This window comes from Onychomys torridus, chromosome 19, assembly GCF_903995425.1.
Source record: "Onychomys torridus chromosome 19, mOncTor1.1, whole genome shotgun sequence".
In the NCBI taxonomy this organism is placed as follows: Eukaryota; Metazoa; Chordata; class Mammalia; order Rodentia; family Cricetidae; genus Onychomys; species Onychomys torridus.
Genome location: NC_050461.1, coordinates 39,749,998 through 39,764,106, shown reverse-complemented (window position 1 = coordinate 39,764,106; position 14,109 = coordinate 39,749,998). Strand labels below are relative to the sequence as shown.

Genomic DNA, 14,109 nt, shown 5'->3' with positions numbered 1-14,109 from the left:
ATATAATGACCTTAATCTTAATAACCTCAACTTGTGAAGGAAAGTTTTTCCCAAGAACTCACGGATATTCCTGTTTTCAGCAATACACTCATATTAGGATTGGGTGACTTCTGCTATTGCTGATATGTATGGGTTGAAGAAGGAAAGAAAAGTACAGAATCTCCTCAAATTGAATACGTCTTCTAAGTTCAGAAGAGAGCATCTCAGGTGTCTGAATGCTCTAGACCATACAGTCCAGTGTTATTAAAATAAAGGAAGGCAGCTCTGAGCATTGAAATGACTAATCTATGGTAGAAGGACCCCTGACAGATTCTCACAGTTGAACTAAAACCTTTGAAATTGGAGCATTATTGCCACCATGCTAACTTATATTAAACTTTATGAACAAAGTGCATATCCCATCATGATCTCTCCACAAATGTGCATTACTCACAATTCATCATCCTGCTCTTTCCCATAACTTTCTTTTCCATAGACTTCATTTTGTTTTCTGCTCGCCAGAATAATTGACACCACCAAGGCAGGCAGACCTGTTGTAAAAAAGACCATAACACTGAGAGATCTCCTGAAGACTCTGGGACTCATACTGTTAAGGAAGTGAGAAAAAGAAAACCCTTTACAACAGACTCAATTTTCTTAGAATGGCTAAGTTGGTTGGTGAAAACCAACAACAGAATTCCCTCCTTAGTGTGGGACGTATGACTCTAAGTGGCAATAGTTAAAATGTACTCTTTAATGATGCTTCCATCTTCCTCTGGGTCTAGTAATACTCACTGGAAATCTAGACCCTGATTCCACAGAACGCAGCACCAGCCAGTGCTACACTGGGCCACCAGAGTTCAGAACGATAAGGTGAATGCAGTCACTTTCACCCCCTTTTTTTTAAAAAAAAGAAATATGAAACAAAGCCTTTAGGAAAAGTTGGGGTCAAAAGCAAGTGTGTGATGTCTTTTCTTTTCTCTTCAGAGACTCAGTAGTACTCCTATGTCTACTTCATTTAACCAGTTCATGCCTCCTCGGTTCTCCAAGAGATCCTTTGCTCTTTCTTATAGAGGGGGTGGGAGGATGTGGAAAAGTAAGGGATGTCTCAGCCTTGAGTATTTCCATGTGAGAAAGATATGGGATTGAGCTTTCAGATGTCTTGCTTGACACAAAACCCAGATAAAGAAAGTCATTCAACAAAAAGATTCTAAACAGGCTAATATGAATGGCCTTTGAATATCTGACCAAGGATCCATGGTTAAAAAGCTAAAGGCAATACTTTTGTAAATGTCTTGGTTGCACACGTGAAAATGGCCCCCTTTTTCTGGCTTCCACAAGGATGAGTAGAGCTTGGCGTTTAGCTGGCTACTCTATTTGGAAGCATAAATGGGCTGTCAGTTGCTTCCTTAGCCCTGGGTGGGCTGGCACTGGGCTCAGGAAATGAGTTTGTGGTGACTTCGGAGCTAAGGCTTTCAGTGAGTACCGGTGAAAATGTCAAAAACTGACAGTGTTGGGGAACAGAGGATGTCCCTTCCTCAGGATTTTCTTATCTGATACATGTCATTAATCACAGTTTTCCTATGGATCTTAGAGTATGATGCATGAGGAAGGGAGTCTGGGGGAGGCTTACCCCAGCCAATGATGCAGAATTTTAGAATATACCGGTGGATGTAGGTGTTGAACACTTTGACAAGAGCAATGTACATGTGGATGGCCTCCAGGCCCATCCAGGTGAAGGTAGCCAAGAGGAAGAAGTGCAGTAGGGCAGCCACAGCCGTACAGAGGCCAGCCACATCAAAGGACGTGATCCAGCCGTCCAGGAGGAAGATGAGATTCAGGAAGAGCAGGGCTGAACTCAGGTTCATCAGGATTTTGGAGGGATAGTCCCTGCGCAGTTTCCTAAGGATGGAGAAGAGAAACATATGCAAGGAGTAACACCTCACACCAGTGTTTTAAAAACAGAGGTCAGTTCCTGTTTCCTTCCATTCTTGGTAGTAGGCAACTCCATATACAAGACATGGCCCTACCTTGTAGAGGAGCGAAGATGTTTATTAGTATTTGCAAGGCCACAAAGAGTTTTTCAGTGTGATTTCCATTTCAAAACTGTTTCCAAAATTCTCAACTTATTTATACAGAGTTTGTATTTATTTATTTATTAGTCTATTTTTAAGACAGGGTCTTCTACTGCAGCTCAGGGTGCCTTGTGACTCACCATGTAGCCCGGACTGTCCTCTATCTCATGGAAATGTTCCTGTTGGAGCCTTTTGAGTGTTGGGATTAAAGCCATGAGCTACTGCACTCACATTTGCTTTTTTATTTTTTTAGTTTAGGAATTTTTTTCAGATACAAGAATTACATATTGAATCAACTAATTTATGTACTTGTTCATATGTATATGCCCATGTGTATACGTGCACCTTCACATGGATGCCCACAAAATCCTGAAAAGGGCATGAAAGCCCTTGGGACTGAAGTTATGGATGGTCATGAGTGGCCTAATGAGAGTGAGTGGAGGATCCAAACTTAGGTCCTTTTGCCAGAGTTTTGCACTGAGCTATTCCTCTAGCCCTGACGTTTTTATTTAAAAAGTAATTTCCCTAGAATTGTTTGATGCTCTTGATTTTTTTTTATGAGTCAGATATCCCTTTAAAAAAAAATTCCAGTTTCAAGAATGTTTGTATACAATTCCTGAAGCGAAAATCTTTACCTTTTACAATGTAGCAAGTATTTCATGTCATTTTAATTTACATAAGTCTCATTAATCTCTAGCAGACTTGAATCCATTTTACAAGTAGAGATACAGTAATTATAAACTAAAATTCTATACCTGGAAAATTCATGTTGCATGATCTTATGAGAAACATGAGGATTAAAAGCGAGACACCAACATGATTCATAAACTGTACAACTGTTTTTTAAAGCTGAGACAATTTTCATGCTCACTTTTGCAGTTGTTAGCCCTGGGCTTGGCAGATGGAAATATACTTACTCAAAAGCAACATATGTTAGGAGAGTTGCTGCTGAGAAAATAGCAGATATTCCACACCCAATATAGGTGATGAATGTGAGGACTTTTGTGTTTCTTCCATCTATTTGTGAGGCACTTCTTGGAAGATCCTAACAAAACATGGGAAGCAGCTGTGAGTATTACTCCTCTTCCATGACAGTGGTGCTTTATGTTGCTGGAAAGTTCACAGTTAACATTAGAGCAGCTCAATCTCAGGGCCTAAAAACAACAATGCCCACCGACACTGACATAACCACTTGGCTGTACTCTTGTGGACCAATCCAAGAAAGACAAATGGAGCATTATTGCAGAAGTGGGCGCACACTGTTTTAAATCAGTACCTCCTTGTCTAAGCTCTTGGTAGCCCAGTGTAAGATAAAGAATGAAACCAAGGGAGGCCTCAGTAGAAATGGTGGAGGGTACAATTGTCTTGTATGAAAAGTTAACAGTCACATCTGTCTCTGCAAGGATAGGAGCATGGGTATAAATGGAGGCCACTATGCAAACATGGCCAGTTCCTAGGCCCCTAGACTGTTTGCTAGGTGAGAGATGATCAGAAACGGCCAGAGGTTGCTGTAGGTGGTCTTGAAGTTTCTATGGTCATTTCAAAGCCTGGCATGTGTTTGAGTTGATTTTGATTTTATTTTTCATAAGAGTGAACCCACACATGTTGGGATCTAGCATTTTTAGTCTTTGTAGATGCGGATGGATATAATTTAAAGGGTCAGGAGTTGTGCAGAATGGGAAGACACCAACATGGACGAACATGAAGCACTAATTCCACATGATGGAAGTGAACCGGAAAACTCTGGACCTCCCAGGAAAACCTTCCTTCCCCTCCTTAACTGGAGGATTAGGTAGGGATAAAAGCTGAGGCAAGACCACTAACTTGTCCTGGTGTGAGATGAAATCACTTCCAATGTACAGGTGTTTAAAAAATGAAGGAAGAGATTTGCTGAACATATAGTTTAAATATTTCAATCTTATGGCAAAAGCAAATTTTTCTTTCTATATGTCAGTTTCTGTTAATTTTTATCAAATGTCATGGAAACTGCTACTTTCCCACATTCCTATAGAAACAGTCTGTGTCTGTGTCTGTCTGTCTGTCTCTGTCTCTGTCTCTGTCTCTGTCTCTCTGTGTGTGTGTGTGTGTGTGTGTGTGTGTGTGTGTGTGTGTGTGTATGTGAAATGAACAAACAGGAGACAGCTCTAGATACAACAGTAAGCATGTATGTTGTGTAATATTTTGATTGTGTTCTGACAAATAAAGCTTGCTTGGAGTCAGAGGGCAGAGCTAGCCACTAGTTGACCATAGAGGTTTGGAGGACTGTAGAGAGAGGAGACAGGAAGTGGTAAGGTGGGACAGAGAGAATCTCGGCCCTTTTGGTTAAAGGAACTAGAGAGGTAGAAAATGACTGTGGCTGCTTCCCTGTTCTCTGATCTTTCAGGTTCTTACTCCAATATTTGACTCCTGATTTCTTATTGATAAAGATTAATTAGACTAACACTTCACATGTGCAGTAGCTTCAAGGCATTGGCAAACTGCACATTGGCAGAAATCAGCAAAGTTGGGTGCTCTGAGCTAGAAAAAGCCTTCCCCTTCCTCAACAGGCCAGGAGTCCTTCAAAACACAGGAAGACATGTGCCCATGGCATATGGAATGGAACTCAAGTCAGTGCCAGTGGATTACAGAGAGGTGCCTGTCTGGTACACTCACTGCAGGGTCAGCTAGAGTAGAGAAATTAGGAGCTTTGAAGGATCACCAAGCATGATGAACTCTTCAAAGCACTATTTCCATCTAGGTAAGACAAATGACTGGTAACTCAATGAAGAATTTAAGAAAAAAAAAAAAAAAAAGATAGCAATTCTCACATAATTCTCCTATCATGTGGTGTTTTCTGAGAATGATAACATGACAATTTTATCCTTCTACGCCAGCCAACATGAAGATATAAGTATGTAACATCATAGGAAAGTCACTTTTATTACAGAGAAATGTAGAAAAGGGCATTAAACATTTTTCATGTTTATTGATTAAAAGATATAAGTGTATGTGTCATGGAAAGATTTAGACTCTGAGACTATGTTATACAAGTGAACAAAGAATTTGTAAATCTAGAAGAAAAAACTATGACTCAAGGGTTGATGATTTGGAAGAGCCAAAAAGATGCAGACACATTGCCAGAAAGGATGAATTTTGGAAAGTGTTTCTTCCAGCAGTTTATAATCTTACAAAAGAGGCCAAAAAGGAAAGTGTAGTAATTCATTAATATGCAAATATCCACACATGTAAACTTAACTTTTTACTCAGCAACAGAAAGCACAATGTAGTAAATTTATAAACCCATAATAAAATTTAAATAACATGTAGTAAAACTGGCTATAAGAATTATGTGCAGGTACAATATGGCTGAATAAAAATTACCTTTGAGAAGTCAATTTCTTACTAGCATCTATTTATCTATTAGAAGTAAAACTCACAATCATTTTCAAAGATACATGCACACTGCTGAAATACTTGGGTTAATTAAGCTAAAACTCATATATCTGAATGACTAATTATGCAAGATTAGCATTTTCTGAAGAATACCTTTGGTCATTTTTAAAGAAAAGAGAAAATTAGAGGAAATATTAATTTCTGTTTAAAATGCATAGGGAAAACTCATTAGAGTTTAGTTGTTCATTTTAATCCCCTGGAGAAAAAACACATTTTGAGAGCACGACAAAGTTACTTTCTGTGGTTTATCACCTTTGTCAATGACTTGTTCTTCTTGCCCAGAGTGTTTGTATCCCAGGTTGTCAGGATTCAGAACAACTTGCAGAGTTGTAAATTTGTATGACAATGGTCATTTGCATAGGAAAAGTAGTTCTTAGGCCAAACACTGTAGCCACAGTTGCTCATTGCTTCCTCCCAGACCTCACAGGAAGAAGGCCATAAGATTGAAGGGAGCTGAATACAACCTCATGTTTGGGATTCCAACTGGAAAACCTGAATCACCTCAATTCCCATTACTCCCATCTTCTATGAAAAAGCAGGTGTGGTTGATCCCTTCATAAAACCCTTGTCAAAACAATGGCTATGGTACATTCTAGATGTTCTGTATGCTGGATGGGTTCTTCCACAACACAAGTGTACCAGATAAATGGTACTGACTCACTCGTGTATGAGTTCCAACACACCCTTGGGAGTAAGATGAGTCTTCCAAACTGAATGGGATAAAACAAAACACTGATTTGCTCTAAATTTTTATGCAAACTCTTGAGTATGCTGGCTAGGTAGGTTTATTTTAAGGACAAGAGAAAGGAGAAATACAACAGGTTACATGAAATCCCCAAAGTGAGAGAAACCTCAAGAGATCATCTTTTATGCAGGACTGAAATTACTCACTCTAATTACTAGCTGTCCTAACAGACTGTCCTCTTCAGGGGAGAAATCACTTAGTGCAAGATCAGCTGGCATTTGAGCGTATTAAATAACACATAAGGAAGAAAACTCTTGATCAGACTAGGCATAGTTCTGTTCCATGGTAGAAACACCCGATGCTTTCTTTTTCTTTTGCTTTTTCCTTTTGTCTCACCAACTTTTTTCCCTTAACTAAAGGAGTTCATGAGGATTTTTGTTGTTGTTGTTCTGAAATTATTTCCCATCACTGTTAATGCAACAAGGAAAATAAGATAGAGTTCTTCTGTATGATGCTCTCACTTGATGTAACTATATGACTTCTGTTAATTGGATGCTTCTTTAAGACTCAAGGTCTCCGGTACAAATGGGCGGGATTAGGAATCAATTTCTAAGACATATAATCTTTAAAAAGTGTGTGTGTCTTCTAAAATTATAATGTGTCAAAATTGGCCAAAAACTCTCCTTACCATGAGGACTCCAAAGTGAGTGAAGTGGTTACACAGGCAGATGGTCTCACCAGCATCTGAATCCATGTGTGCAACACATCCTGAGGTGTTCCATCCTCCAAAACTTTCTGCAGGAAGAAACAGTAAAGAACAGTGGTGCTTCGGTGTCCTTTGTAAGGGACATGTCCTTCTGCCTCAAAGAGCTATTCTGTAATATGGGCATCATTTTTATAGCAACCAAGATATAGAGTAATGATTTAGATTCCTGGAAACCTTGATGTCCTTTCAGAATCATCCAGGCAGTGGTTTCGAGCTGTGTTATACAGAAACGCCTCAGGGTTTCTGAAGATGCTCAAATTGAATTTTTCACAAAGTTTGAAATCAATTTCTATAAAAACTAAGATCCCTCCTCAAATGTTATGTGCTAATAAGCTCTCCGAAGACCAACACATTTTTCCTCTTGAGGATCAAACTAACTTTTTGTGAAGATGTATGAGGAAAAGAGGTCAGCTTTTTAGGACATTCTGTGATATATACAGTGGTCATCATTATGAAGACAAGAAGAAATGGCTTGAACACACCTTACCTGACTTTTTTGGCATTGTATTTGTCCATTTATTTAAATATGTTTAGGCATAAAATAATACTTTTAACCAAGTATACAAGTCAACCAGGATCTCAAAAATTGTGCAACTAAAACACAAACTAAACTATCTGTAATAAGAACTGACAAGAAAAGATTTAGGGACCACTAGACTGTATTTTTCATTGGCAAAGTAGCCGATATGTAAGTAGAGTTTTCTTGTCCCAGCTGTCTGTTCGCAAATAACCAATAAGGAGACTTAAGATTACTTATAAATGCTTGGTCAATAGCTGAGGCGTATTACTAACTAGCTCTTACATTTTAAGCTAACCCATATTACTTATTGACTCTTGCCACACGGCAATACCTTTATTAACATGGCACCAGAATAGATTTAGTAGCAACATGGCACTGAGGGATCCATAGGAAAAAGGACCCTTTAGGATGAACACATGAGGCTTCCTTTTGTATATCCCCTTATTCATTTCCATACTCTCTATCTGGTGATTTCTTGATTCCTTACATGTTCCTCCCTGTTTTGATTGCTCAATATCATTTTGGAGGTCATATTTTTTTCTCCAAGTAATCTGTGTTCTTTGTAATTGCTCCTACATTCACCTTCCCTCAGTAGGCTCTTTCACCCACCTCATAATTTTTATGCCTTGTGTTTGTCAAACCATCTCATCAGATATATAATGGAATGAGCTTGAGCCTATGTTCAACTGAAAGTGGCTGTAATAAAAATATATGTCACATTGCACAAATACCTGAAATGAAAGTGGTTGATTCATTCAAACTGTGGGACAAATACATTTTTTTTTCAGTGACAAACATTATTTTAAAAATGAGAATTGATTTCCCAAGCTATCTAAACTGTTGTTTGAAGCTCAGTCGCCCTTAGGTTGTGGTTTGGGGTGAAATGGGGATGGGGTTACTGGGAATGCTTGACAACACTTGAAATTCTATTAATCTATATTAAATCCCCCAGTATTTTACAACTTACTATTTTTGTTCAGATCCCAGAAGGCACAGATGGGGCGATACACTTCCTGTATTAACATAAGAATAAACATGCAAAATTGCATTTTAAACTGTTTAAAAGTCACAACTGAAATGTGATGAGAGAATGAGAATATCAAGGGCTTCATAAAGTTACTGGTCAGTACCAGACATGCCAGTACCACCTGAGAAGGTCCACAGCCTAGATGGACCTCCTCTCCTAGAGACTTCAAATGAAAATCAGCAAGGATCCCCAGGAAGAATTACATTCACTTTTTTGCAAGACATCCACTCTCTATTGCATTGTAAAATGCTAAATCTACTATCATTCTTCATGTCTAGAAAAGATTTTTATAACTTGATGTTCATAACATCTTCAAAATGCTCTATACGCCTAAATTCAGGGCCTCAAGAGACAGTCATATGCCCATAGCCAGATTACATTATTCACAGAAAGTAGACAAAATAGAAGCAATCCAAGTGAGCATCAACAGATAAATGGAGAAAATCTGTTATGTTCCCACAATGGAATATCAACCAGTCCTTTAAGGAAAGCATGCCAGGCCCTTGCTATCACATAGATGGATTCTGGAGACTTTCTGTTAAATGAAATAAGTCACTTCTGAAGAACAGCTACTGTCTGGTTCTCTGAGGTGATTGCTAGAATCAAATTAGTACTACAAGAAGATATAATGAATAGAGGTTGCAAGAGATTTCTGGAAGGTAAGAATGGAGAATTGATGTTTAATGGGGGCAGAGTTTCAGTTAGAAAAGATTAACCAAAAAAACTAATGGAAATAGGTGTTATATCTGTTGACAAAAATGCAAGAGAACTATATATCTAAAAATGGTAAGTCCTACTAAGTGTATTTCATCATGGGCCATAAGCCAAAGTCATCTTTCATGGACGTTGAAGCAAATGAGGCCAAAGATGAACGAGGAGGTCTCTGAGGGTTCATCACAATGGTGAGTAGATTCTTCAGTGTTTCAACTCCAGTCCTAAGCTCTTATCAGCCTGCTCACTTCCTGCCTGCCTACTGTGAGAACATGACCCGGAAGCTCTACAAAAGTGAGAAAACTTGTTTGTGAGCTTCAGAGGAGAGTATGAACACCCATCTCCTTGCAGCACATAATTGGATGGCAGAGAGGGTCCTGAGGTAAGAATGCTAACACTTGGCTTATCTTAAGCTACTGCACATCTCCCAAAGAACAAGTCCACTCTCTGTTACTCCTCAAGCTTTCTCAGCTGTAACTGTCATTGACTTTAAAATCACAAAGAGACAGTCACAACCACTGATCAAAAATTGTGCCTGCATCCCTGTATCTGAAGATGCTCAAGTACTGTCTTAAGAACAACAGCCCTCTTGGTTACTTCACTTCTCTTCTGATTTTTGGGTACTAGGTAAGACCGACTCACTGGTGGCTGCTGCCAATCATGGTGCCTGTATACTGCTCTTTCCCTGATCAGCACATCTCCCTGGTAGAGGATGGATGTTGCCCTCTCAAAAAACATGTTGGGTACTCTATTTTGTACAGTTCTGAGACAGTGTATACCCCTCAACCACTCTTTGTGGCATTTTCTTACCTGAGTTCTGGTGTGTTTGATTTTGATTTGAACTGGATCTTTCAGATTCTGGATAGTAATGTTTCCAATGCTGCATGCCATCACATAACTCACTAGGATTTTACTTTGAGATCCTACATCCTTTTAAAGAAAAGAAAAAATCTCGTGCACTAGTCATAAGTACATACTTTTGGGCTCCAAAATAAGCAAACGGTCAGCAACTTTTACACTTAAGATCTTCAATTCTAGAACATCCTGTTTATAACTTCTAATTGCTGGCTTTCCTGAAGGGTCTATGCTATTTCCCTTATTATAATAAATATATTGAGGGGACAACACGAGCCAGTTTTATAAGGGAATGTTCATACTCCATTCTCCATTACCATGATTGATGTCAGCCAATTGACAACTGAAACAATTAGAACTTATAAATCATGCAAACTCATAAAAAGCTGTGAAACAATTAGATCATTTCCCAACTCTAGAAAACAGATGAAGTTATTTACATTGTAAAAATTAAGGAGCAATTCATCATTCACATCCATGCCAACACCCTGACATGTTTACCAGCTTAAATCTAAATGTAATTCTATTGGATTGAAGTCCCACCCAGAACTTCTGCCTTCTATTCTTTTAGCCTTGACAGCAGCTGCAGATTTCACACAGCATTAGGTGGCCAGAAATGTTCCTGAGTCTGTGCTGGCCAATGACTTGGAGTGCTAGCTTGTCTTTCTAACAAGTTCTCTGGGTTTCTCTTTCATCTGGGTTTCTTGTCAAACCATTAATTGCTATATACCACAGTTTAGAAGTCAGTTGTATTAAAATTATTATAAAGTCTCTTAAGTTCCTATAATTCTTAAATACAGCATTTGATTAATTTTGTATGGTTGTTACTGTCAATACAGTTGACTTGAATTGGAGAGAACCATCACTTATTAAAAATTCCCCTATCTTTTCTAATGTATGGGGAGAAAGACCACAGAATCTTTACTGGTTTTTGTTTGCTTGTTTTTTTTTTACTTTTCTATAAGTTTGCTTTTAAAAATTAAAAAAAAGTACTACCATAGTAGCTTACAACATATTCATATATGAAAGGAATCTAAATGGAGTCACAAAATAATAGGGAAGACAAAACTCCAATTGGACATTTAACGCCACCAATCTCCAGTGCCAGGAACTGAGTCATTAGTCAAAGGGACCCCTTGGAAACTCCAAGCATCACAGGCTACTGTCAAGTCTATTGATTGCTCTCCAAAAACTGATGGTAAGGCCCTATTGCTGAAGACAACACATATCTCATCAAGCATGGAGAAGTCAAGCTGTTCCCTAACTCAAAGCTTGCATAAAAGTCTAAGTTTCATTTGTATTATACATGAATATTTTACAAAGCCTGTTCCTAAAACATTTGTAGATAACATTTTTTAAGTTTTGAAATTATAGTTCACCATGTTCATCCCCTTTGTCATCTATCAATCAGTCTATCAATCTATCTATCTATCTATCTATCTATCTATCTATCCATCCATCCACTATCTCTCTCATTATATCTCTATATTTTTTTTTTATCTCTCTCCCTTTCCTCTTTCCCCTCTCTCCCAAGTGCTGGGATTACAGAAGTGTGGCAACAGGCCCAGCAACTTTCTTTTCTTATAACTGGGTGATTCATATGGTCATATGAGAAACATTCCCATGGGCCCAAGACTCAAAATGCTGTCCTGCAGAGGGCACACAGCTAGACAAACACTGCTATCTTGAATTTAACTGATAACTCTTCATCTGAGAAAAGGGTCCAGCAAAATGCTCTAGACAGGGCTGTCCTCATAAAGGCAACCAAGGGTCACTCATGTTTTCTGGCAGTGGATCATCTTAGTATCTGAGCTGATGCCAATAAAAATGATAATATGTACTCAGCACAATGCCACCGTACTCTGCGGATATGAGAATGCCAAAGGTCATTTGAAATACTAATGGGAAAAATGATTAAAGCCAAGAATGCTGCTCATTATGTAAAAGGTGCTTCCTGCTGAGTTCAAACAAATCCTTTCCTTTGGTGCACAAATGCTTACCTCTAGAGGCCTCAGGGGCTGGAGAACAAAAGGATTAACAAATAATAAATAGTAGCATCATAACTTATTCAATTTCTCATTATATAAGTCTTAGCCTAATATTTGTTTTTACAACTCAAGTAAGTAAATACTGTTAGAAGGGATATTATTTAAAATAGAATATTTAAACATTTACATTATTTTTTAATTTTGAAAATATAGTAGATTCATTTTTATGTAAATGCTGGTGCATTTCAAAAGAGTCTGAGCATTTTAGCTTTTGAACAAAGACACTTCATTAGAAATTGGGAAAAAATTAATGAGTTCTCACCTGGAAAAGTCCTGTTTTGTTGAAGAAAGTGAACTGTGCTCTTCTGACTAATGCAGAATCTTCTTGACTTAAATTCTCAAGCAAGTTTGGAGGTAAAATCACAGATGCCAGAGGATCTGCCTGTCCATTCTCAAAGTCCATCTGCCACACACAAACACGTCGGTAGAAAAATCATCATGAGGGCCATGGGAAGACAGTCACCAGGTGGAGTTAGATGCCATAACATCTGAAAGGACCATATTAGCCAAAACCAGGGCTGCCCTTGACCTCCACGAAGTCTGGAACTCCTCGAGAAGTCCCTTGCCATCAGGCAGGATCACATCAGGGGTTCACACAAGAACACCTTGACTTTAAAACACACTGACAATTCTAGAGGCCAATTGATAGTTTCATCAATGAGGGCTGGATTTAAAGGTGTCAGATTTTGCTGTTTTCTCCATACACCTCATGAGAAAGCAGTGACTATAGGCATAGACATACTTGTTGAACAGCAAAGATCAGTCACCTCTGCAAAGGGCAGCAGCTGTTTTTGTTTTGTTTTGATGTCATGACCTTCATTTGAAATGAGACAAGCAGAGTGACACTCTTTGAATGGAGGAATTACACAGTACACCTCAGCCTTGATTGACAACCCTCTCCCCCCTCCCCAGCTGCTTTATGGACTACAGACTGAAAAAACAGCCAGTACTATGAACACCCTCAGATGCATTTTTTCTTGAAAGTATAACTCAGGGTACAGAGATTTTTCTGTACATAATGTGAAACTGGGACCGATGGAGCTCACACTGTTTAAATATGAAGACCCCTAATGCCCCCCTCACCCAGTCCCCTCAAGAGAACAAATGTCTTGGTTGCATCTCATGACTAGACCTTTTCTATTTTCAATGTGATCTACTTGGAGAGATAGAAAGGAAACAAGGTATGTTCCACAGGTACTTTCCCACTGCCCAGCCTCTACATGGTGGATCTGTACCACATGAACCTCAGATCAGCAATGTCAGCCACATCTGAGCACTTTATTAAGCTGGATATGTCAGGGTGCTATATAGAACCTATCATCTTAGGGGCTCTGAGGCAAGACCCAGGATTGTTCTTAACATGTCTTCCCTGAGACACTGAACTCCATATTTAGAAGCAGTGGCATGGAGACAGCTTCTCCCTTGTCTCTTCCCCATGTGAAGTTCTTTAGGAAGACTTTTCTCTCTTTTGGCTGGTTCCCAAACCATACTTCCAATATGGTGGTCTCTACCCATGTGCTAGCATTTAGCTTTATCCCCCCCACCTCCTTTAGAGGGTACCATTCATCATATGGGCTATGAACCATATGCCCTCTATACGTCTATTTTTCCTATAGTTGCGGATGTCATTTTAGCCAATGTTCAGATCTGTCTACCATCTCTTGGGTCAAGACTTCCTTGAGGTATCTAATATTAAAGAACCGGTAAGTTTGTTCTCTCTATCTGTAACTAGCTCAAAGGAAAATAAACATGGGTTTGTTACCTGGAAATAGGATTCATTATTGCTTGGAAGGCCAATGCTAAAATTTGAAGGTGCATCTGTCCCTGGCATCAGGGATGATACTCCAAGAGCCAAATTCTGTGTCGCAATGTTCACGCGTGGTGTGCTGTTCAGGTCTATTTTTAAGGCTAGCTCATCAATTGTTTTTAGAGCTCTAAGGGAATGAAAACGACATCACTGTTACATTACACTGTGTATTAGGCACTTGCCGAATGACAAAATACTAATAAA

The 14,109-nt window shown here is 38.8% G+C and overlaps 1 protein-coding gene across 1 annotated transcript in view; it reads right to left on the bottom strand.

Moving 5' to 3' along the window:
- Adgrg6 (adhesion G protein-coupled receptor G6) overlaps positions 1-14,109 on the bottom strand; it is a 131,097-nt gene that overhangs the window by 16,213 nt on the left and 100,775 nt on the right. Inside the window, exons 13-20 of the mRNA XM_036168539.1 lie at positions 13,861-14,032; positions 12,361-12,501; positions 10,006-10,125; positions 8,425-8,470; positions 6,860-6,966; positions 2,972-3,099; positions 1,613-1,881; positions 434-530 (exon numbers count right to left, since the gene is read on the bottom strand). Coding sequence (XP_036024432.1) covers positions 434-530; positions 1,613-1,881; positions 2,972-3,099; positions 6,860-6,966; positions 8,425-8,470; positions 10,006-10,125; positions 12,361-12,501; positions 13,861-14,032 — 1,080 coding nt within the window. The remainder of the gene's footprint in view (positions 1-433; positions 531-1,612; positions 1,882-2,971; positions 3,100-6,859; positions 6,967-8,424; positions 8,471-10,005; positions 10,126-12,360; positions 12,502-13,860; positions 14,033-14,109) is intronic.